The 21,793-nt window shown below is 36.5% G+C and overlaps 1 protein-coding gene and 1 pseudogene across 2 annotated transcripts in view; both read left to right on the top strand.

Moving 5' to 3' along the window:
• The window catches only part of COL24A1 (collagen, type XXIV, alpha 1), a 396,106-nt gene that overhangs the window by 353,251 nt on the left and 21,062 nt on the right, over positions 1–21,793 (top strand). The window contains exons 50-54 of the mRNA XM_010860327.1: positions 2,739–2,846; positions 2,942–2,995; positions 3,685–3,747; positions 5,798–5,851; positions 10,839–10,874. Coding sequence (XP_010858629.1) covers positions 2,739–2,846; positions 2,942–2,995; positions 3,685–3,747; positions 5,798–5,851; positions 10,839–10,874 — 315 coding nt within the window. The remainder of the gene's footprint in view (positions 1–2,738; positions 2,847–2,941; positions 2,996–3,684; positions 3,748–5,797; positions 5,852–10,838; positions 10,875–21,793) is intronic.
• Positions 279–1,057, top strand: LOC105003276 (annotated as a pseudogene). The gene has a single exon (XR_827090.1). The product of XR_827090.1 is annotated as a transcription factor Spi-C pseudogene (transcript).

Here is a 21,793-nt window from a genome sequence, read left to right as displayed (position 1 = left end):
CACCATTTTTCATTACCTTATCTAAAAATTGAACATGATTTCTAAGCTTATTTTTAGAAATTGTAAAAGCTATTGCAACTCTTATTTCAAAAACAAAATAAAAATATATTTTAAAATACTTGACTTTTAAAAACAAAATAATTATATCTTTAAAAGGAACTTTTATGGGATAAAGAGGCTTTGTATCAAAGGAATCTTGGGGAGAGTGTTGCAGACCTGTGCTTCAGAGGGGAAAGTTGTTTCCACCTGGAGCACTTGTAAATATTGGATTGGCCTCTGATGGACAGAATTGTCAGTTTTTTAATGAAGCATGGCTTGTGCTGAACAAGACAAGCTGGGTCAAGCGTTTGAAGATGCTTTTGAAGTACTGAGGCAGCATTCAACTGGAGACTTTCAGTACTCCTCAGATTACAAAAATTACCTGGCTTTTATCAACCACCGTTCTCATATCAGAGGAAATTCCAACCGCTATGGTGTGCAGCCTGCAGAGGAACCCATCTATAATTGGAAAACAGTAATAAACAGTGCTACGGACCTCTATTTTGAAGGAAATATTCATCAATCTCTGCAGAACATCCCTGAAAACCAGCTGGTACAACCTGCTCTTCTCCAGCAAAAGGGAGGAAAAGGCAGGAAGAAGCTCCGACTGTTTGAATACCTTCATGAATCCCTATGTAATCCAGAGATGGCATCTTGTATTCAGTGGATAGATCAAACCGAAGGTATCTTTCAGTTTGTATCAAAAAACAAAGAAAAACTTGCCCAACTCTGGGGAAAAGAAAAAGGCAACCGGAAGACCATGACTTATCAGAAAATGGCCAGAGCACTGAGGAATTATGGAAGAACTGGGGAAATCATCAAAATCCGGAGAAAGCTAATTTACCAGTTCAGTGAGGCCATTCTCCAAAGACTGTCTGCACCTTATTTCTTGGAAAAAGAGATCTTCTATTCACAGTATGTTCAACCTGATCAAGGATATCTCAGTTTAAATAACTGGAATGCAAATTATAATTATACATATGCCAATTACCATGAGCTAAGTCACCCTGATTGCTAAATACACTCTTACATTTCATAATTTTCTGACATCAGAAGTCTCTACAAGTTTTAGGATTTTTCTCTAAAAGCAAATACTGAAAAAAAATACTTAATGATTGTTATCTTTTATGACATAGCATATAATCTATACTAACTTGGGGAGAAATTTTGCCAGTGAACAGCTCTTTAGAATGATTGTCCCATTTGAAAGTATAGACTAAATGTTCTTCCTCTTACTAGTAACTATGCAATTATTTCTTTCTAGATTAATAATGCCAGTGGAGACTGTTTGATTTGCATATTGATTAAACATTATTTTCTTGTCACTCAGACCAAAAAAAAAAAAGAATCACTTTAGCATATATCCAATAGCTTTAGCAACAGAACAAAAACTGATTGCCTGTGATGGTGTTCCTGCTAAATTATATTCAGGGCTTTAAAAATTTCAGTGTCTAAAACTAGAACTACTATATGATCCAGCAATTCCACTCCTGGGTATATATCCAAAGAAAATGAAAACACTAATTCAAAAAGATACAAAATTTTTTTTTTGGCTGCACTGTGTGGCTTGTCAGATATCAGTTTCCCAACCAGGCCTTTGCAGTGACAATGCCAAATCCTAACCACTAGACTACCAGGGAACTCCCATAGTGACATTATTTACAGTAGCCAAGATATGGAAGCAACCTTCTAGCCAACAGGTGAATAAAGGAGATGTGGTATACACAACACACACACACACAGAATATTACTTAGCCAAAAAAGTGAAATCTTGCCATTTGCAACACGGATGGACCTAGAGGATATTAAGCTTACTGCAATAAGTCAGACAGAGAAAGACAAATACTATATGTTACCATTTATATGTAGAATCTAAAAACTGAAAATAATGAAATAGAAACAGACTTAAAGACATAGAGAACAAACTAGTTACCAGTAGGGGGAGGGCTGGGGGGAGGGGAGCAAGATAGGCATAGAGGATTAAGAGGTACAGACTACTAAATATAAAACAAAGAAGATACAAGAATGTAATGTGCAGCACACGGAATGTAGCCAACATTTTATAATAGCTTTGAATAGAGTATAACCTAGAAAAATATTGAATCACTATGTAGTACATCTGAAACTAATATAATATTGTAAACCGACTATATTTCTATAAAATAGAGATTTTAAAAAAAAACAAAGGAATCTTGGGAAACAGATAATGGAAATTTCTTAATGATGGAATTGAAAAAAATAATCATGGCAAAAACCAGGGTTCACATTTTAAGAGATTCTGCTCTGTTTGTGGTATCAGCTGAATCATCTCTGTATGGTAAAGAAAACACAGCAAAATAATTTCCATTCAAATAAAACACAAGTTCCATCACATACAAACACCCCCACACATACCACACCCTCTCTGTAGCCCCACTATCCTCCTCCCACACTTGCAGGCCCCTCTCTCCCCTCCTTTTTCCATAGTCATGACCACAATCTCTGGAATTCCCTTTCCCTACTGCCACATTTCTTGTTCATTGTAATCAAATATTATGTATGTGGAGAATATTGGTGGGGAGAATGATCATGCAGATTTTGACTTCCCCAGTGCCTTGTACTATGTTTGAGGATGGGCCAGAATTTAGGTTTCATTTTAAAATAATATGTTCAAAGGTTCTAAAGTCAAGATTACCTTTCTTTTTTTTTTTTATCCATAGGGTGAGCAAGGGCTACCTGGTCAACCTGGAATTCCAGGTAAAAGAGGTCACCAAGGAGCACAGGGTGATCAAGGCCCATGTGGAGAGTCTGGCATCAAAGGGCAACCTGTAGGTGCCAACTCAGAAATTCAATGAGCACTTATTATTCTACATACCAGGCCACCATCGTACAATAATGATAATCATTTCTATTCACATTACAGGGAGAACATGGTATTCAAGGTTTGATGGGTTTCCAAGGATTCCCAGGTCCCAAAGTATGTTTATATATTTTCTACTGGTCTCTGAGAATCCCAGGGATGGGGGAGCCTGGTGGGCTGCCGTCTCTGGGGTCGCACAGAGTCGGACACTACTGAAGCAACTTAGCAGCAGCAGCAACTAGTTATCTAGGAAAAAAAAAAAAAAAAAGGTGTTGAAACACCAATATTTAATCTCTGACTTGAGCTTCTGTTTTTTTAATCGGCAAAATTTCAGTTGGTGTAGAATTATATAATTGAGTTCTGAATGTTAATTTTAAAACTTATGTAACTATATATTTTCCTAGCAGTTTTATTGAATAATTTGCTTTTGCATCTTCTCATCTGTTTTTCCAAACATTTCAAAATAAAATTTCCAAACATTTCAAAATAAAATTTCAAACATACCATAAAGTTGAGAGAATGAGTTAACATGCATATACCTATTACTTAGATTCTACAATAACATTTTACTCACTTTATTATGTACCCATCCAATCATCTGTTCCTATTTCCCTCTATCTCAGTCCACTTTTGATGTATTTCAAAGTCAGTTGTAGACCTCAGGACAATTCCTCCAAAATACTTCAGCTTGTACATCATTAGCTATCATGTTCCATTTTTTAAGGGCTAGTTCTTAATAGATTGGTACAAGGTTATTTCAAATGTAAAATGTTCATATTTTGGCTTTTTTTAAATCATGCTTCTAGGGTCCCCAGGGAGATGCTGGCATTGTTGGAATATCAGGTCCTAAAGGCCCTGTTGGACAGAGGGTAAATATAAAGTCATTCTGCCTTCCCATATATTGTGTTTCTTTGTTCATTGCAGGAATTAGGGTTACAAAGTCTACAAATAATATACTTCAAATTAATAACTTAATAAAATTACTTTTAAAATAGAAATTCATTAGAGCACATGCAGAGAGGTTCTCAACCTCTGTTAGTTCATATATTAGTCTGAGCAAAAGACCCTGCAGGCCACCCATGCTTCTTGGTTCTTACTTAAAAAAAAAAGAAATTAATATGACTACTGGATAATGTATTTATTAACTTACACCAGAAACAAAAACATAAAGTGGTTTCATGTTATAAACATTAATATGACCAGGAACTAGAGACCACCCTCGTGTACCACCTGGAGGAGAACTTGTCTATGACCTGAATTCCTCAGACAACACTTTGAAAAATGTTTCCCAATCGCTCTGCTCAGGGGTGGGTATCCCTAGAGAGTGATGAGAAATTAATTAAAGAGTTAGAAAGATCAGGGCTCAGAAGAACTCCAATTAGCTGTTTAGTGCCTGAAATTGTAAACTGTAAAGAACATAAATATTAATAGCATAGATAAGTCACCAGCAGTTATTGGTTATTGTTTTGTTTGATTGCTTTCTTAGTTTTGTTTTTATTAACCACACTCTGCTAATTGATGAGATGATCTATAAAACTATAGAGAAAAAAAGATTTTAAAAAAATGAAGCATTGGTTTGAATGTAGTAGTAGCTCCTCTATGACTAATGCAGGTAGCTTCTTTACCGTCTGAGCCACCAGGGAAGCCCCTCTATGACTAATAGCAGCTCCTAAAGCAGGGATGGACAGAGTTGAGAGAGAGGAAGGTGAGCAGTTCAGACATAGGAGGACTGAATCTTGAAGAATTTAACAACTGAAAACCACTGTCTTATGCAAATATTAAATGAAAAGTCAATTTTTAGAAACCCTACACCCCTTCCCTAATTGTTCCAATAAATTGTTTTCCATAATACAAAGAGCAGTGTTGTCATGGGAAATGTTTATTTACAGACCCCTCTCAACATTTCTCCAGGTGCAAATAAGTTCTCAGGTAATTAAATATTTTATTGATATTGTCAAAGAGAAGCTGGCTGCTTGCCTAGCCTCTGTCCTAAGCACTGTGTCTCTATAAGCCAGGATCTAAGCCTATACTGCTTTGCAGCTCCAGAAATTTTGTCAGCTTTAAAATAATAAAGTTTTGGTAACTAGCTCACAAATAAATTATAATTGTAAATATTCCTTTATTAAGTCATTATAGAGACAAGTGAAAAGCTTTGCTAGATTAATATTTAGCAAAAAACTATTATGTACAAAATACTGATGTTCGTTTATGTCCTTATATCATTTATTCCTTATAAAAATCCCATGAGAGAAGCTATTATCTCTACTTTTCTAATAAGGAAACTAAATCTCCACAAGGTAATTCACTGAAAGTCATATATAGCTAGTATGTAAAGGAGTCATTATTTGAATCCACATCTGATTGACTGAATAACTTGTTTTTCACGTTTAATTCTTACAATGGCCCTGTGAATTAGGCAGTCTTATTTCTGACCAAGCAATCAGAAGTTTAGTTGGGCATAAGGATGCCCTATGGTCCTTTCCCATAATTTCTGTCAATTCCAGGCTGCATGCCACTCAAACAATTGCTCCTTCAACATCTGTAAATAAATTTATTTAAAATTATATACATGACCCTCTGTACTCCTTTTTTAAAGTAACTGCATTTGTTATGCAATGACATACATATAAAATGGCATCATTGAAACTATAACCAAATAAAAATTGTAATACTGATTTACCAGATTGTTAGAAATTATAGGTTAATTCTCCTCATGGAAAATTATAATTATATACAGAATTTAGTCAGATCAAAATTACTGTGATTTCTGCTAACACCATAAGATTTTGTAATAAAAACTGGAATTATGTGGACATGGACTATTTTGCTATCGTGCAAGACATTTTCTAGAACTTTTCTGAAATACGGGCAATGAAACTGACTTGTTTTCTTTTCTTTTTTTTTTTTTAACCTCAACAGGGAAACACTGGCCCCTTTGGCAGAGAAGGTATAATAGGTCCAACAGGTAGAACTGTAAGTTCGTTGCAATACAGATCTTTTTTTTTTTTCCATTTTCTTTTTTTTTTTTTTCTTTAATTTAATCCTATTCTAGAGTAATCCACAAGGAATCACTCTGGGTATTTGAGAAGCAAGGGCAAAAATGTACATTTTCATCTAGAAAGTTATTCGTGAGAATTTAGAGATCAAATGTAATGAAGAAGATACATAGAGTGTGATAGGTACTTAAAACAAATTGAGAAAGGAAAATAGAACTGGGTAGGGGAGGAGGGGTTGAGCATCATAATCAGGAAAGCAAAAGAATCTATTTTCTGAAAGAGAGAGCATAAGAAAAGATAGACAGACAGCCAAGATTTGAGTCTTTAAAAGTACTCAGTCTTAGAAAGAAATAGTTGGTGGAAATAACAGAAAACCCAGAAAAGCACAAGACTAAGGTCAGTTTCCAGAAAGGAGTAGCTAACAGTGATCTTTAAGAAGATAAATTGCAGTAGAAGATGGAGTACAGCTTGCACTGAGGAAGGAAGTAAATAAAAATATGTAATAATAACTTTTCTCAAATTCTTAAGCAGACTTTGGAGCATGTATGGTTATTTGCATTCAAGACAGGAGTAAACAGATGAAGTTTATGAAAGTTCACTTAGTTATTTAAGATGACACAGGTAGTGAATAACATAGATAATATTTCCTACTTCAAGAGCAGTGCTCTTTCTACTCCATTCAAGCAACGTCTGGAGAGGAAATTGAGACAGTTAATATATGCCAGTGCCTTAGGGAATCTTGCTATGAAATAAAATAGGAAAATAAGACAGTGAATGGTGAGATAGTCATGGGAGGGGTTTATAATACTAAATAGTGTAAATATACAAGAGGAAAATTGAGACTTGGAAAGGAAATATTCATTCTCTGCAAGGAATCAATATTTTGAATCATTTGAAAGTGTGATATATATAGAGACCAGAGTTTAAAAATATAAAACAGTATCCTTCAAATATTGTTAGTATTCTCATTGATAAATTTAGAGAAGAACTCATCACCAAAGTTATTGGCTTTTTGATTTTTAAAAAAATGAAATATGTAACTCTAGATTCGCAGCATTTACCACTCAGAGCTATATAGTCTAAGTGGGAGGTTGTAAGTGGGAGAATTCTCATATTTCAGTGGGTGGTTCTTCTGCAAGCTAAGGAACACATACTGTTCTGATTATGGAATGATTGTTCTCTTCCATCAAAAATGTGAAGTATTAATTGGTCAAGGAAAATATGATAAAGAAGTGGCTCAATTAAAATATCTTACTGTGTTTTGTTTATAGATAGTTCTTAAAGGCCCTTACAATGTTCAGCATGCACATCAAATTTTTTCCATCTTCTATTTTTTTCTATTCTCAAAAGAAACTTATAAGGAGAGTTCATTACAAAAGAATAAGCATTTGAGAATGGTCAAAATGCATTGTGGAAAAAAATAGTGGTGGGGGATGGAGGGCTTGCTCTTCCAAATAAGAAAACATTATTTCAAAGTCTTTGTAAATGAAACTATGCGGTAGTACAAACAATAGATCATTGTAGCAGTTTAGAGCCCAGAATTAGATCTCAGACTACATGGGAATTTAATTATAAGGAAAATGGTATATCAGTATGATTTGGGCTGCAAGTAATAGGAACCCTGAATCAAACTGCCTTTAACAATAAGGAAACTTACATCTTACCATGGGAATCTCAGAGTTAGGAAGGGCTTCAGTATTTGGTGACTTAATCTTGTTATCCGAGACCATCCTAAATGTTATCTTCATAATTAGGTTTAGGGCAAGTGACTACAATATCTCAGTTATCACATCTAGATATAATTATCCAAAGTGAAAAAGTGACCTATATCCCTGTCTTGGGAAAAATAAAACTTTTCTAGAAGTCTCCCTTTTTTTTTTTTTTTCATGTCTTTTGATCAGCCACACACCCATTCCTACCCCAGTGACAGGGAAAGTGAAGTGAAGTGAAGTCGCTCAGTCATGTCCAACTCTTAGCGACCCCATGGACTGCAGCCTACCAGGCTCCTCCATCCCTGGGATTTTCCAGGCAAAGTACTGGAGGGGTGGGGAAGGAGGACAAAATTCCTTTCAGTCTTCCTACTGCTGTAAGAAATTGGAACCCTATTTCACCCAATTTTTAAAAAATCTCTGATGAACTTTTTAAAAAAAGGAAAGAAAGAAAAGAAACAATTAAAAATCTTAGAAAAAGTAGAAAGCTAAAGTATAGCTTAAGGTTTGGGGAGACCTTTATTTGTTGTTCAGTGACTAAGTTGTGTCCCACTCTTGTGACCCCATGAACTGCAGCACAAAAGGCTTCCCTGTCCTTCACTATCTCCTGGAGTTTGCTCAAACTCATATCCACTGAGTCAGTGATGCTATCTAACTTTCTCAACCTCTGCCACTTCATCTGAAAACTATAAAAGAACAGAAAACATACTTGAATTTTGTATGGGAAAAGATTCCATAAATAAAACTACTACAATTGGGAAAAAATAATTGCAAAGCAAACAACGTATAATGGGTTAATATATGAGCTTTGTAAATTGGTATGAAAAAGAAAACAGAGACATGAACAAATCAAAAGGTCAGTAACTATCCGAAAAGGTACTCTCCTAACTTTTAGTCAGAGAAACATAAATTGAAGTAATAATGAGATATTGCATCTACCTCTCAGAAAAGGTTGCAGGAAGAGTAATATTTTTGTTAGAAATGTGAATTACAGCCTTTATTAAAAGATATTTGTTAAAATAAATGTACATATATGCTATGACCAAGAAGTTCCACTTTGAGGAATTTGTCCCATAGAAATAAGTGTACTCAATACACTAAGGAAATTTAACAAAGATTTTTTTTTTCACAGCACCATTTGTATTGGGGGGAAAAAAGTATGAAATAACATGAATGCTCATCTGTAGAAGAATGGTTGAGTAAACTGTGATCTAGCCACTTTGTGGAATATTATGAAACTATTAGAAAGAATTTATATCTAGTTTGGCTGACTGTTGTTTCATGATGTATTATTTAACATGAAATGTATCATGCATAAAAGAGTATATGATATCAGCATTATAAAATATGACCAATCACCCCATCCACATATAAACATATTTGTCAATATTTGATTAGAAAAAATACATAGATATATACCATGTCAATGCTGGATTAGAGGTGGGAGAGAGTGTAAAAAGAACATCTGTAAAGCTACCTTAAAAATCAGCTTTTTAAAGTTGCTCTTGTTTAGTCGCTAAGTCATGTCCAACTCTTTGTGACCCTGTGAACTGTAGCCCACCAGACTCCTCTGTCCATGGAATTCTCCAGGCAAGAATACTGGAGTGGTTTTGTTGCCATTTCCTTCTCCAGAGGATCTTCTTGACCCAAGGACTGAACCTGGTTCACCTGCTTGGCAAGCAGATTCTTTACCACTGAGCCACCAGGGAAGCCCCTTTTAAAATTTAATACCTAGTTTAAAATGAATTAAATACAAGATAGGAAACACAAAATCAGTAATATAAATTTTGATTAGATAATGAGATGGTATTTTTAGCCTGCAGGATTAACAAAAAGTGATAGTACATTAGAACATGTGTCAGGAAAAAAAAAGTACATATACTCCTGTATATTGCAAGTATAAGGCAATTTCAAACAAACTTTCTGGAGGATAATTTTCATTAAAAAAAAAAAATTTTAAGAGTACCAGGATATTCATCACAGTGTTGTCTATCATGACAAAAATTAGAAAAAGAAATATATAATAGGCAATTTATTAAAATATTATTATATGTTTTTAAATACTGGTAAACATTATAGTTCCAGAGAAGGCAATGGCACTCCACTCCAGTACTCCTGCCTGGAAAATCCCATGGATGGAGGAGCCTGGAGGGCTGCAGTCCATGGGGTCGCTGAGGATCGGACACGACTGAGCGACTTCACTTTCACTTTTCACTTTCATGCACTGGAGAAGGAAATGGCAACCCACTCCAGTGTTCTTGCCTGGAGAATCCCAGGGACGGCGGAGCCTGGTGGGCTGCCGTCTATGGGGTCGCACAGAGTCGGACACGACTGAAGCGACTTAGCAGTAGCAGCAGCAAACATTATAGTTATGTGGGAATTGTGGGTTGATACAGAAAAGCATTAATATTTTGAGGGTGCATATTCATGTTACAGAAAAGATGAATAGTATTATTTCATTTTTTAATTAAAAAAATACACAATTTCCACAAGGATGAACATGAAAATAATAACAGAAATAACAGTAGTTCCAGCAACAGCACTCATGTGCACATAGAACATTTACTGAAATAAACCATATTTTAGATCATAAAACAAATTTTATTACACTTAAAACAATAGAAGCCATATAAGGTATGTTCTCTGGCCATAATGGAATTAAACTAAGAATTAGTAAACTAGAAAGATAATAGGAAAAGCGCCAAACACTTGAAAATTAAGCCTCACACTTATAAACAATTCATGGATCCGAGTGTCTCAAAGAAAGTTAGAAAATATTTTGAACTGAATGAAAGTATATACAACATTTCAAAACTTGTAGGATGTAGCTCAGAAGGAGGATTTTAAAAAAAGAGGATAAAAGCGAAGAAGGAAACCACTCTGGAAGCAAGGTTTTAAAAGGCTGAGGGAAACAGATATTAGAAGAATTTAATCTGTTAATTTCCTTTCTAAATTATTTTGCATTTGATTATCAGATCAGCTGCTTTGACTTAATTGAATGAATAAGTAGCATGACATTATCTCACTTTAAGGTAAAACTAGGAATAGCAAAACAGATAAGATGAAATCAATACAGTGTATTTGTTTTTGTTTTGCTTCGCTTAACATAAGAAAAGAAAACTAGAATTTGTGTAGATTTAGCTAAACAAGTCTTGCTAGATAGGGGGGGAAAAAGCCTATTAATTATCATGTTTCTGTATACAGCCTCAAGTACATTTGATAAAAAATAAACCTACATTTTCTTTTGTCTTTCAGGGACCCAGAGGTGAAAAAGGCTTTAGAGGTGAAACTGTAAGTTTATCTAAATTTGTGGTTATAGTATCACTTGTCACCCAGTTTTAAGCTCCATGAAACCAAGGATTTCTTTTGACTTTTTCATTATTATGATTCTGATACTTGTGAAGTGAAAATAAAATTATAATTTTCAGGAAGTAGAGCTAACCTATATCGTGTATTGCAGTGACACTTGGTAAGCCCTAATGTTTAAGATACCCCCACCTGGTGCCTCAGACGGTAAAGCGTCTGCCTACAATGCAGGAGACCCAGGTTCGATTCCTGGGCCGGGAAGATCCCCTGGAGAAGGAAATCGCAATCCACTCCAGCACTCTTGCCTGGAAAATCCCATGGACAGAGGAGCCTGATAGGCCACAGTCCATGGGGTCACAAAGAGTTGGACACGACTGAGCAACTTCACTTTCACTTTCAATGTTTAAGAACCTGCCAGTCACATTCTTTCCAAATCACTGTGTGAAATGGAATATATGCCTTGTCACACATCAGGAGAGGAGGGGTAAGCTTTCTACATTGGTGCCAGAACAGGAGGACTGTTGAGTGATTTTAGATATATGCCACTAGATTCAGTCAGAACCCTAGAGGGCTGCAAAGCAGAAGCAGCTTATTAGTTGTATTGTACTGAAATTCCATAACTGACAGGAAAACCCAAACGAACTTTTTGTTCAACCCAATATATTTCAGCCACCTGGAAACAATGGTGAGAGCAAAAGGTACACAGCATTTTCACACTAAGTAACTTATACTGGCACTGTTTCCTACTTTTCTAGGATGTCAGTTCTTCCAAGTTAAAGAAGATACTTTGTAAAGGGGCCACTTTTACAGCAGAACTTATTAAAGCAGCAGCATAAACAGAGGACAGGCATGGAGTGAAGTAAGGGGTATTGAAACCAAGTACAGAAGGCACATAGGAATAAACTGGAAGATAGCAGTAAAGCCTTGCTTATAAGGTAATGAGATTATGTAGTGACAGCTGAGATAGGGGTATGCTTGGGGCTCAGACTAATAAACGGTAGTTATATTAGTTTGCTGGAAAATGGAATTTATGTGATTTTTAGATAGCTGAAGAATTCTCAAAGGGCATTAAAATAGATGTATTTAATTTGTCCCTTATATTTTCTCAGCAGACTTACTGTAGCAGGAAGCAAGGGTGTTCGTACACAGTGAAGCTATATACCCCAGGAGCAGTGGAAAGGAGAAAGAAAAAGCAAGCAGGCTTGACAGAGAGACCATTTTCCATACCTGTCTCCAACTGCCTCCCTGATCTCTTCTCTCCTGTCACTGTGGTTAGAGCATAAGCTCTGTCAAGAGTAGGATGCCTCGAGTACCTATGACAGTCATTGTCATAGGCATTTCGTGTGCAAAAAAATTCAGTGGCTCTGATGGATTACCCTATATATATAGTCCAAATTCAGTGGACTATGCCTGAAATCGCTGATTGCACTAACAGAGATATGGCATCTAGAATAAAGCAGATAATGATACCAGTCATTCCCAAAGGGGGGAACATGGACAAAATTAAAGCACATTCAGAGAAGGATTTTCTCAGATCAGTGATGTAACTAGGAGCCCAGTCATTCCCTCTCCTTGTTCTTTGTGCTCTCTCTTCACTTCCTGAGTTTTGCACCTGCTTTGTCTTGCCCAATTCTTTATCCCTGTAGTTCCTACTCATTTTCAGGTTGCAATTTAATTTGCTGAAGGTAGATTTGCTGATTTTAGCCTCACCCAGTTGCCATCCATGGACATAAAGCTAGTCCCCAGGACCTAGTGCAATGCCTGGCAACTGTTCGTCAGTCCTTACTTAAATGTTCTCTTATCAGAGAGACTCTTCCAGACCAACCCTATGTAAAACAGCAATGCCTGTACCTGCCTAAGATTCCTTATCTTTCCTTAACCTGTTGCCTTAAAACCTAACATGAAGTGAAGTGAAGTGAAGTTGCTCAGTCGTGTCCGACTCTTTGCGATCCCACGGACTGTAGCCTACCAGGCTCCTCCGTCCCTGGGATTCTCCAGGCAGGAATACTGGAGTGGGTTGCCATTTCCTTCTCCAGGAGATCTTCCCAACCCAGGGATAGAACCTGGGTCTCCTGTATTGCAGGCAGACGCTTTACCATCTGAGCCACCAGGAATATCTATTTCATTTTCTGCTTATTACATTTCCCCTCCCTAGAATGATGAGGGGAGATACAATATTTGAATTTTAAATATTTGAAAGGAAGAAAGAATATGTATAATGAGTAACCCTAGAGGATAAAATTTAAATTATTTATTTATTGAATTTTCAATGTCTGTGTTTAGCTCTCTCAGAGACAGTGAGTTCCCTGAGGGCATGAAGTGTATTTGATACCATCTAATTCCTAGTGTGTCATAATACCCAGCACGTAATTATCACAAGATAGATATAGATTGACTAAATGAATGGAATGCTGGAGTGAATTTCAGCTCAGTATAATATTGAGCTGCTTTAAAACAAGATAGTTTTGTGAAATAGTGAGTATGTCACAAGCAGTCTAATGACTCTCTGAGTTTCCTGCACTGGTATTCCTGTACTGGGTAGGGAATTAGAATACGTACCTTTAAACTCCCAGCTCTCAGTCTACAATTCTAACAAAAAGAAAATTAATAAGCCCCTCATACAGCACATGTTAGTTCCAGTCAGATCAGAGTTCTATTCAGAATCCTTTCACTTCATTCTTCATCATTGGCACCCTTTTTTTTTGTTTGTTTCATTTCATATATGATATTGTACATGTTTCAACGCCATTCTCCGAAATCATCCTGCCCTCTCCCTCTCCCACAGAGTCTCGCATACAGAGTTATCATTACAATCTTTCTAAATTCCATATGTATACGTTAGTATACTTATTGGTATTTTTCTTTCTGGCTTACTTCACTCTGTATAATAGGCTCCAGTTTCATCCACCTCATTAAAACTGATTCAAATGTATTCTTTTTAATGGCTGAGTAATACTCCATTGTATATATGTACCACAGCTTTCTTATCCATTCATCTGCTGATGGACATCTAGGTTGCTTCCATGTCCTGGCTATTGTAAACAGTGCTGCGATGAACACTGGGGTACACATGTCTCTTTCAATTCTGGTTTCCTTGGTGTGTATGCCCAGCAGTGGGATTGCTGGGTCATAAGGCAGTTCTAATTCCAGTTTTTTAAGGAATCTCCACACTGTTCTCCATAGTGGCTGTACTAGTTTGCATTCCCACCAACAGTGTAAGAGGGTTCCCTTTTCTCCACATCCTCTCCAGCATTTATTGCTTGTAGACTTTTGGATCTCAGCCATTCTGACTGGCGTGAAATGGTACCTCATTGTGATTTTGATTTGCATTTCTCTGATAATGAGTGATGTTGAGCATCTTTTCATGTGTGTGTTAGCCATCTGTATGTCTTCTTTGGAGAAATGTCTATTTAATTCTTTGGCCCATTTTTTGACTGGGTCGTTTATTTTTCTGGAATTGAGCTGCAGGAGTTGCTTGTATATTTTTTAGATTAATTCTTTGTCAGTTGCTTCATTTGCTATTATTTTCTCCCATTCTGAAGGCTGTCTTTTCACCTTGCTTATAGTTTCCTTTGTTGTGCATAAGCTTTTAATTTTAATTAGGTCCCATTTGTTTATTTTTGCTTTTATTTCCAATATTCTGGGAGGTGGGTCATAGAGGATCCTGCTGTGATTTATGTCAGAGAGGGTTCTGACTATGTTGTCCTCTAGGAGTTGTATAGTTTCTGGTCTTACGTTTAGATCTTTGATCCATTTTGAGTTTATTTGCATCACTGGCACCCTTGTCCACATCTCCATAGTGTCTCCCCTGGACTCCTGGGAGTCCACTCCCTCCACTTTTCTTCACTATAATACATTCTCTACATAGCAGTTAGAGTGATATCATTAAAGCATAAATCAGACTATATCAGTCCCCTCTTTAAAACCTCCTTGTTACTCTTCCTTGTACTAGAATAAATCTAAATTCCTTACTGTGGCTTACAGTGCCCTGCATGGACTAGACCCTACTTGCCTCTCCCAGCTCAAGATGCACCACTTTCTCCTTACCAACTCCACGGACCTAATCTCTGTTCTTTGGAACATGCTTGCTTTTTATCTAGAGAATTCTTTGACCTGCTTTTTAAATGACTGGTTCTTATCTCACTATTCAGGTCTGTGCTCAAATATCATCTTAGGGAAGCCTTCCATGGCTGTGTGGTCTTGTTACTCCTGGTCATTCTCTTTCCCAATTTTCCTGTTTTGTTTTATTGATAGCAGTTAGTGCTATTTGAAAGTATTCATTTTCTATCTCCTCTGCTAGAATATAAACTTCTTGAGAGCAGAGAACTTTGATACACTGGTTATCAGTGTCCAGAATAAAACCTACCACATAGTAGATAGCATTTGAGAAATGAACTGATAAATAAATAAATGCTATTCCCTAAAATTAAAAAGTTAATAAGTACTTCCAGGTCTAGATGGTTAAAGTAACATTTCCTGAATTAACATAATTCTTATATCTTTTGCTCTGTGGGTTACCATGCGTGTGTCTGTGCTAAGTCGCTTCAGTCATGTCCAACTCTTTTCGATCCTATGAACTGTAGCCCGGCAGGCTCCTCTGTCTGTGGGATTCTCCAGGCAAGAATACTGGAGTGGGTTGCCATTTCCTCCTCCAGGGGATCTTCCCAACCCAGGAATTGAACCACATCTCCTGCATTGGCAGGCAGATTCTTTACCACTAGCACCACCTGGCAAGCCTGTGGTTACCATAGTTCTCTTCAGAAACAGTATAAACTCAGTCCCAAAGTGGGGGACACAGTGACACAGTGTAGGTAGTAAAATCAGCTGCTGAAAAATAGGGTTAATTGGCACATTAGAATTAGTTTATTCTGTTTTCATTGTTGAATAAACTGGTATTAAGTATCTTTTCATCACCCCTTTTCCTTTGATTCCATTATGGTTTAAGGAGCTTTATAGAAGTAATCTTTTAATTCCTAGAGACCATCTGCAATTAACTTAATATATAAAACCTTTAATTAAACCCTTTTCTGCTTTCATCCTATGGAAAGGCTTAATTATATTTCTTATACTCTCCTTAGGACTTTTTCAGTATATGCTATAGGTTTGTTTTCTTAAAGGGAATGGTTTAAATAATTGACTTTCTAAAGATTCCTAATGAGCTACTGTGTTTCAGAATGTAATACCATCAAGGGGGTCAGCCTGAAATAATACTGTACATGGAGCATTTGGGGAATGAATTTCATTAACCAAGACCTATTTTATTGGGACAAATATGACACGTTTTGTACAAAGATCAGAATCACAACAGTCTATTGGTTTTATAAATCTTATTTTTAGTTAAGCTTGTATAAGAATTTATAAAGCTATGCTGTTCTTACCAAGTCTTGTACCAAGACCAAACCATGATTCAGTGCCTTAAAAGAGAGGTGGGGAGCTCATTACACAACATATGAAAAGTATGCCTGTTAGTGTGAATTTGGATTTCCTGGTTAGGAAGCTTTATATCTTCTACAGTTTAACATTTATAACTATAGTAATGATCCCAAATAAGTATTTCTGTATTCCTTTACATGAATACAGAAATACTGTATTTAGGGGCTTCCCTGGTGGCTCAGAGGTTAAAGCGTCTGCTCGCGATGTGGGAGACCCAGGTTCAATCCCTGGGTCGGGAAGATCCCCTGGAGAAGGAAATGGCAGCCCACTCCAGTATTCTTCCTGGAGAATCCCATGGATGGAGGAGCCTGGTAGGCTACAGTCCATGGGGTCGCAAAGAGTCGGACACAACTGAGCAACTTCACTTTACATGAAAGACTTACTTTTCTATTCTATATTTGTCCCATGTCTGTTTCCCTGTGGACTGTTTTAAAAATAAGTCCCTGGATTCATAAATACATGCTAAACTGAGTCAGAGTTTGATGACATCCTGAGAAAACTCCCTAGTGGGTAGCACTACAATTCCCTCCTCTCCCTCTACTTCAGAACTATCATGTTAATAGCAAATTAATCTTGAAAGCTTACAAAAATCTCTTGGTTTTCATGAGAGCCTCAGCACATTTAGAACATGATTGAGTAATATTTGATAAGTAAGTAATGCAAAGAGGATTGCTGAAAATATTGGGATAAATTATTTTAAAAGTTTAACTCATACTAGAAATAATATACTAGTGTCAGTCATCCGAAAACAATTTTGATGAAATATCACAATCTGAAACATTTGACTTAAAGCCACAGAAGTAGAAAAAAATGAAAAGCATCAAGCATGAATTTTTAGATTAGCTGCTTCATTTTCATATTGTATTGTTTAATGAAAATTAGTAAAATGTTGGAGAGTTTCATTAACACTTTTTCAAATATTACATCTAAATGTTTCACAATTCTTGATTAGCAGAATTATCTTACCCCCAGTTTGAAAGACAAGAGGATGTTTTAAGCATTATAAGGAAAAAAATAAGTTAGGGGGAAATATGTCCTAAATATTAAAAAATTAAGAATTTGAGCATTGTTGACCTTCAGTTGCACAGTGGTATCCAACTCTTTGTGACCCCGTGGACTGCAGTATGCCATGCTTTCCCATCCATCACCAGCTCCCAGGGCTTGCTCAAACTTATGTCCGTTGAGTCAGTGATGCCATCCAACTATCTCTTCATCTGTTGCCCTCTTCTCCTCCTGCCTTCAATCTTTTCCAGCCTCAGGGTCTTTTCTAATAAGTCGGCTCTTCACATTAAGTGGCCAAAGTATTGAAGCTTCAGTTCAGTCCTTCCAATGAATATTCAGCATTGATTTCCTTCAGGACTGGCTGGTTTGATCTCCTTGCAGTCCATGGGACTCTCAAGAATCTTCTCCAACACCACAGTTCAAAAGCATCAGTTCTTCAGCACTCAGCCTTCTTTATGGTCCAATCTCACATCCATACGTGACAACTGGAAAAATCATAGCTTTGACTGTACAGACCTTTGTTGGCAAAGTAATGTCTGATTTTTAATATGTTGTCTAGGTTTTTCATACCTTTTCTTCCAAGGAGCAAGCATCTTTTAATTTTATGGCTGCAGTCAACATCTGTAGTGATTTTGGAGCCCCAAAAAATAAAGTCTGTCACTATTTCCATTGTTTCCCCATCTATTTGCCATGAAGTAATGGGACCAGATGCCATGATCTTCGTTTTTTGAATGTTGAGTTTTAAGCCAGCTTTTTCACTCTCCTCTTTCACCTTCATCAAGAGGCTCTTTAATTTCTCATCACTTTCTGCTGTAAGAGTGGAGTTACCTGCATATCTGATGTTCTTGCTGTCTCTCCCGGCACTCTTGATTCCAGCTTGTGCTTCATCCAGCCTAGCATTTCGCATGATGTACTCTGCATATAAGTTAAATAAGCAGGGTGACAATATACAGCCTTGACATATTCCTTTCCAAATTTTGAACCAGTCCATTGTTCCATGTCTGTTTTTAACTGTTGCTTTTTGACCTGCATACAGGCTTCTCAGGAGGCAGATAAAGTGGTCTGGTATTCTCATCTCTTCCAGTTTGTTGTGATCCACACAGTCAAAGACTTTAGCATAGTCAATGAAGCAGAAGTGAGATGTTTTTCTGGAATTGTCTTGCTTTTTCTGTGATCCAACAGATATTGGCAATTTGATCTCTGGTTCCTCTGCCTTTCCTAAATCCAGCTTGAACATCTGCAAGTTCTCAGTTCAGGGTTCACATACTGTTGAAGCCTAACTTGGAGGATTTTGAGCATTACTTTGCTAGAGTGGGAGATGAGTGCAACTGTGTGGTAGTTTGAGCATTCTTTGGTGTTGTCTTTCTTTGGGATTGGTATGAAAACTGACTTTTTCCAGTCTGGTGGCCACTGCTGAGTTTCCCATATTTGCTGGCATATTGAGTACAGCACTTTCACAGCATCATATTTTAGGATTTGAAGTAGCTCAGCTGGAATTCCATCACCTCCACTAGCTTTTTTCTGCAATGATGCTTCCTAAGGCCCACTTGACTTCACACTTCAGGATGTCTGGCTCTAGGTGAGTGACCACACCATCGTAGTTACCTGGGTCATTAGGATCTCTTTTGTATATTCTCTGTGTATTCTTGCCACCTCTTCTTAATATCTTCTGCTTATGTTAAGTCCATACCATTTCTGTCCTTTATTGTGCCCGTCTTTGCATGAAGTATTTCCTTGGTATCTCTAATTTTCTTGAAGAGATCCCTAGTCTTTCCTGTCCTATTGTTTTCCTCTATTTCTTTGCATTGATCACTAAGGAAAGTTTTCTTATCTCTCCTGTTCTTTGCAATTCTGCATTCCAATCACTATAGCTTTCATTTTTTTTCTTTGCCTTTTGCTTCTCTTCTCAGCTATTTGTAAGGCCTCCTCAGATAACCGTTTTCCCTTTTGCATTACTTCTTCTTGGGGATGGCTGCAATCACTGCCTACTGTACAGTGTTACAAACCTCCATCCATAGTTCTTCAGGCACTCTGTATCAGATCTAATCCCTTGAATCTGTTACTTCCACTGTATAGTCATAAGGGATTTGATTTAGGTCATACCTGAATGTTCTAGTGGTTTTCCCTACTTTTTTCAATTTAAGTCTGAATTTGGCAATAAGGAGTTCATGGTCTGAGCCACAGTCAGCTCCTGGTCTTGTTTTGGTTGACTATATAGACTTCTCCATCTTCGGCTGCAAAGAACATAATACAGTCTGATTTCTGTATTGACCATCTTTTGATGTCCATGTGTATAATCTTCTCTTGTGTTGTTGGAAGAAGATGTTTGCCATGACCAGTGCGTTCTCTTGGCAAAACTCTGTTAGCCTTTGTCCTGCTTCATTTTGTACTCCAAGGCCAAACCTGCCTGATATTTGAAGCATATATGTATATGATTCTTATTAAAATTCATGGAATGTATAATTTAATCAAATGAAAAATTATCAAACTCTTTTAATTCAAGTACACACTCTCCTTACATTCATACAGATGTCAAAATTAAAGTTCCCAACTTGTATACATATGTGACCTTCTTTCTCCAGATACAAAACATTAAGAATAAAATTGATAAAAGGCTTGAAAAATCACAATTCTAAAGTGAATCTTGGAAATTATCTTTACCAAACCTGTTATGTTACAGTTGAGATATTCTAGATCCAAATGTACAACCACTCCCTCAAGAGCATACAGTTAATTAGGTACGGAGATAAGACCAGAGCTCAGTTCTCCCAAATCCCATGCTTTTCTATTAATCATAGTACCTCTCAGAAAATAAGGGTCAGGGGCAGCTTGCGTAAGGAAAATGGTATGTACACACTTCCCACCTACATTAAGAGTAGCCTGGCCACCCACATACAGATTCCATATGAATGGATTCCTGATATGCAGTTTTTCTGCTGTGTATTATTATTCACTCATTCCATCTTAATTACATTGCTGTCTAATAGTTGTTGTTGTTTAGTCGCTAAGTCCTGTCCAACTCTTTTGCAACTCCACAGACAGTAGCCCACTAGGCTCCTCTGTCCATAGGAAATTAACATAGACAATTGTAGTTTTATTATAAACTGTATGATAACCTTCTTTACATGCTTGTTTATATAATATCTAGAAAAAGTGAGTCACTTTTCCTTAGTAGTGGGTTTGGTAAAAGAATGAAAAAAACTAATAAATATTTTATTGTTGGAATAATAATTTGTTTTACTTGGCCTTATTCTATGCACTTATTTCACTGGGGTTGTCCTGCCCTGTCTTGTTTAGTTTGAATTTATTTCATTTTGTCATATTTGTGGTGATCTGACTCGTTCTGGATAACAAGCTCAGTAAAAATAGTTTCTTCTTTCTATGACAAAAAGCTTTTTCAAAGATAAGATAGATATTTTGTACTAAACCTTCAGTGCAATTTTCCCAAAAATATGCTAAGGAGGGTAAAAAGTTTATTTCTACAATGTTGATCCAAAATGGAGAAACTTACACAGCCAGTTTCACTCTGAGCCTTTGTATATTTAAAAGGCTATGTCCAACATGAAATTTCTCTAACTTATCATGCAGCTTCTGGGGCAAAAGTTTTATGCATTTTCTGCTTTACATTATAATCATAAACCATGCAAACTAAGGAATGTCCAATAGACGTGGTGTTGGAGTACTCTATCCTTTATAAGTTACTATGTGTTATTTGTTCTTCTTGTCACAGTATATTTAGAAGCAACAGCTTTGGCATAAAACATACTTAACCAAGCATAGCATCAAGATTATCCAAAACTCAGCTGAGGATAAATTTTGCTTTGTCACCTTTTAACCATAATCTGAATTTGAATCAATGTAGTTTTAACATTCAGTTGACCATTAAGTAAGTTAAATTTTGAGCATTCTTAACAGTGATTACTATTGTTCATTTTAAAAAATATCAGCATAACTTTTCATATTTTACTATATACCGAACTATATTAGTTTAGAAAATAGAATAGTTAAATGTTTAGCTATTTTTAATTTCTAAACTAATACTAGTTAATTTTAACATCATTCATTTGTTAACAATCTTTGAACACCTACTGTGTATCAGGCACTGTTCCTGTTCTAGAAAATTAAAGGGTGGCTAAGACACTTTTAAAATCACTGCAGATGGTGATTGCCGCCATGAAATTAAAAGACACTTACTCCTTGGAAGGAAAGTTCTGACCAACCTAGACAGCATATTAAAAAGCAGAGACATTACTTTGTCAACAAAGGTTCATCTAGTCAAGGCTATGGTTTTTCCAGTAGTCATGTACGGATGTGAGAGTTGGACTGTGAAGAAAACTGAGCACAGAATTGATGCTTTTGAACTGTGGTGTTGGAGAAGACTCTTGAGAATCCCTTGAACTGCAAGGAAATCCAACTAGTCTATCCTAAAGGAAATCAGTCCTGGGTGTCTGTTGGAAGAACTGATGTTG

Source organism: Bison bison, unplaced genomic scaffold, assembly GCF_000754665.1.
Source record: "Bison bison bison isolate TAMUID 2011002044 unplaced genomic scaffold, Bison_UMD1.0 scf7180017864466, whole genome shotgun sequence".
Lineage (NCBI taxonomy): Eukaryota > Metazoa > Chordata > Mammalia > Artiodactyla > Bovidae > Bison > Bison bison.
Note: the sequence above shows the minus strand (reverse complement) of the source record. Positions and strands in the feature narration are given on the sequence as shown.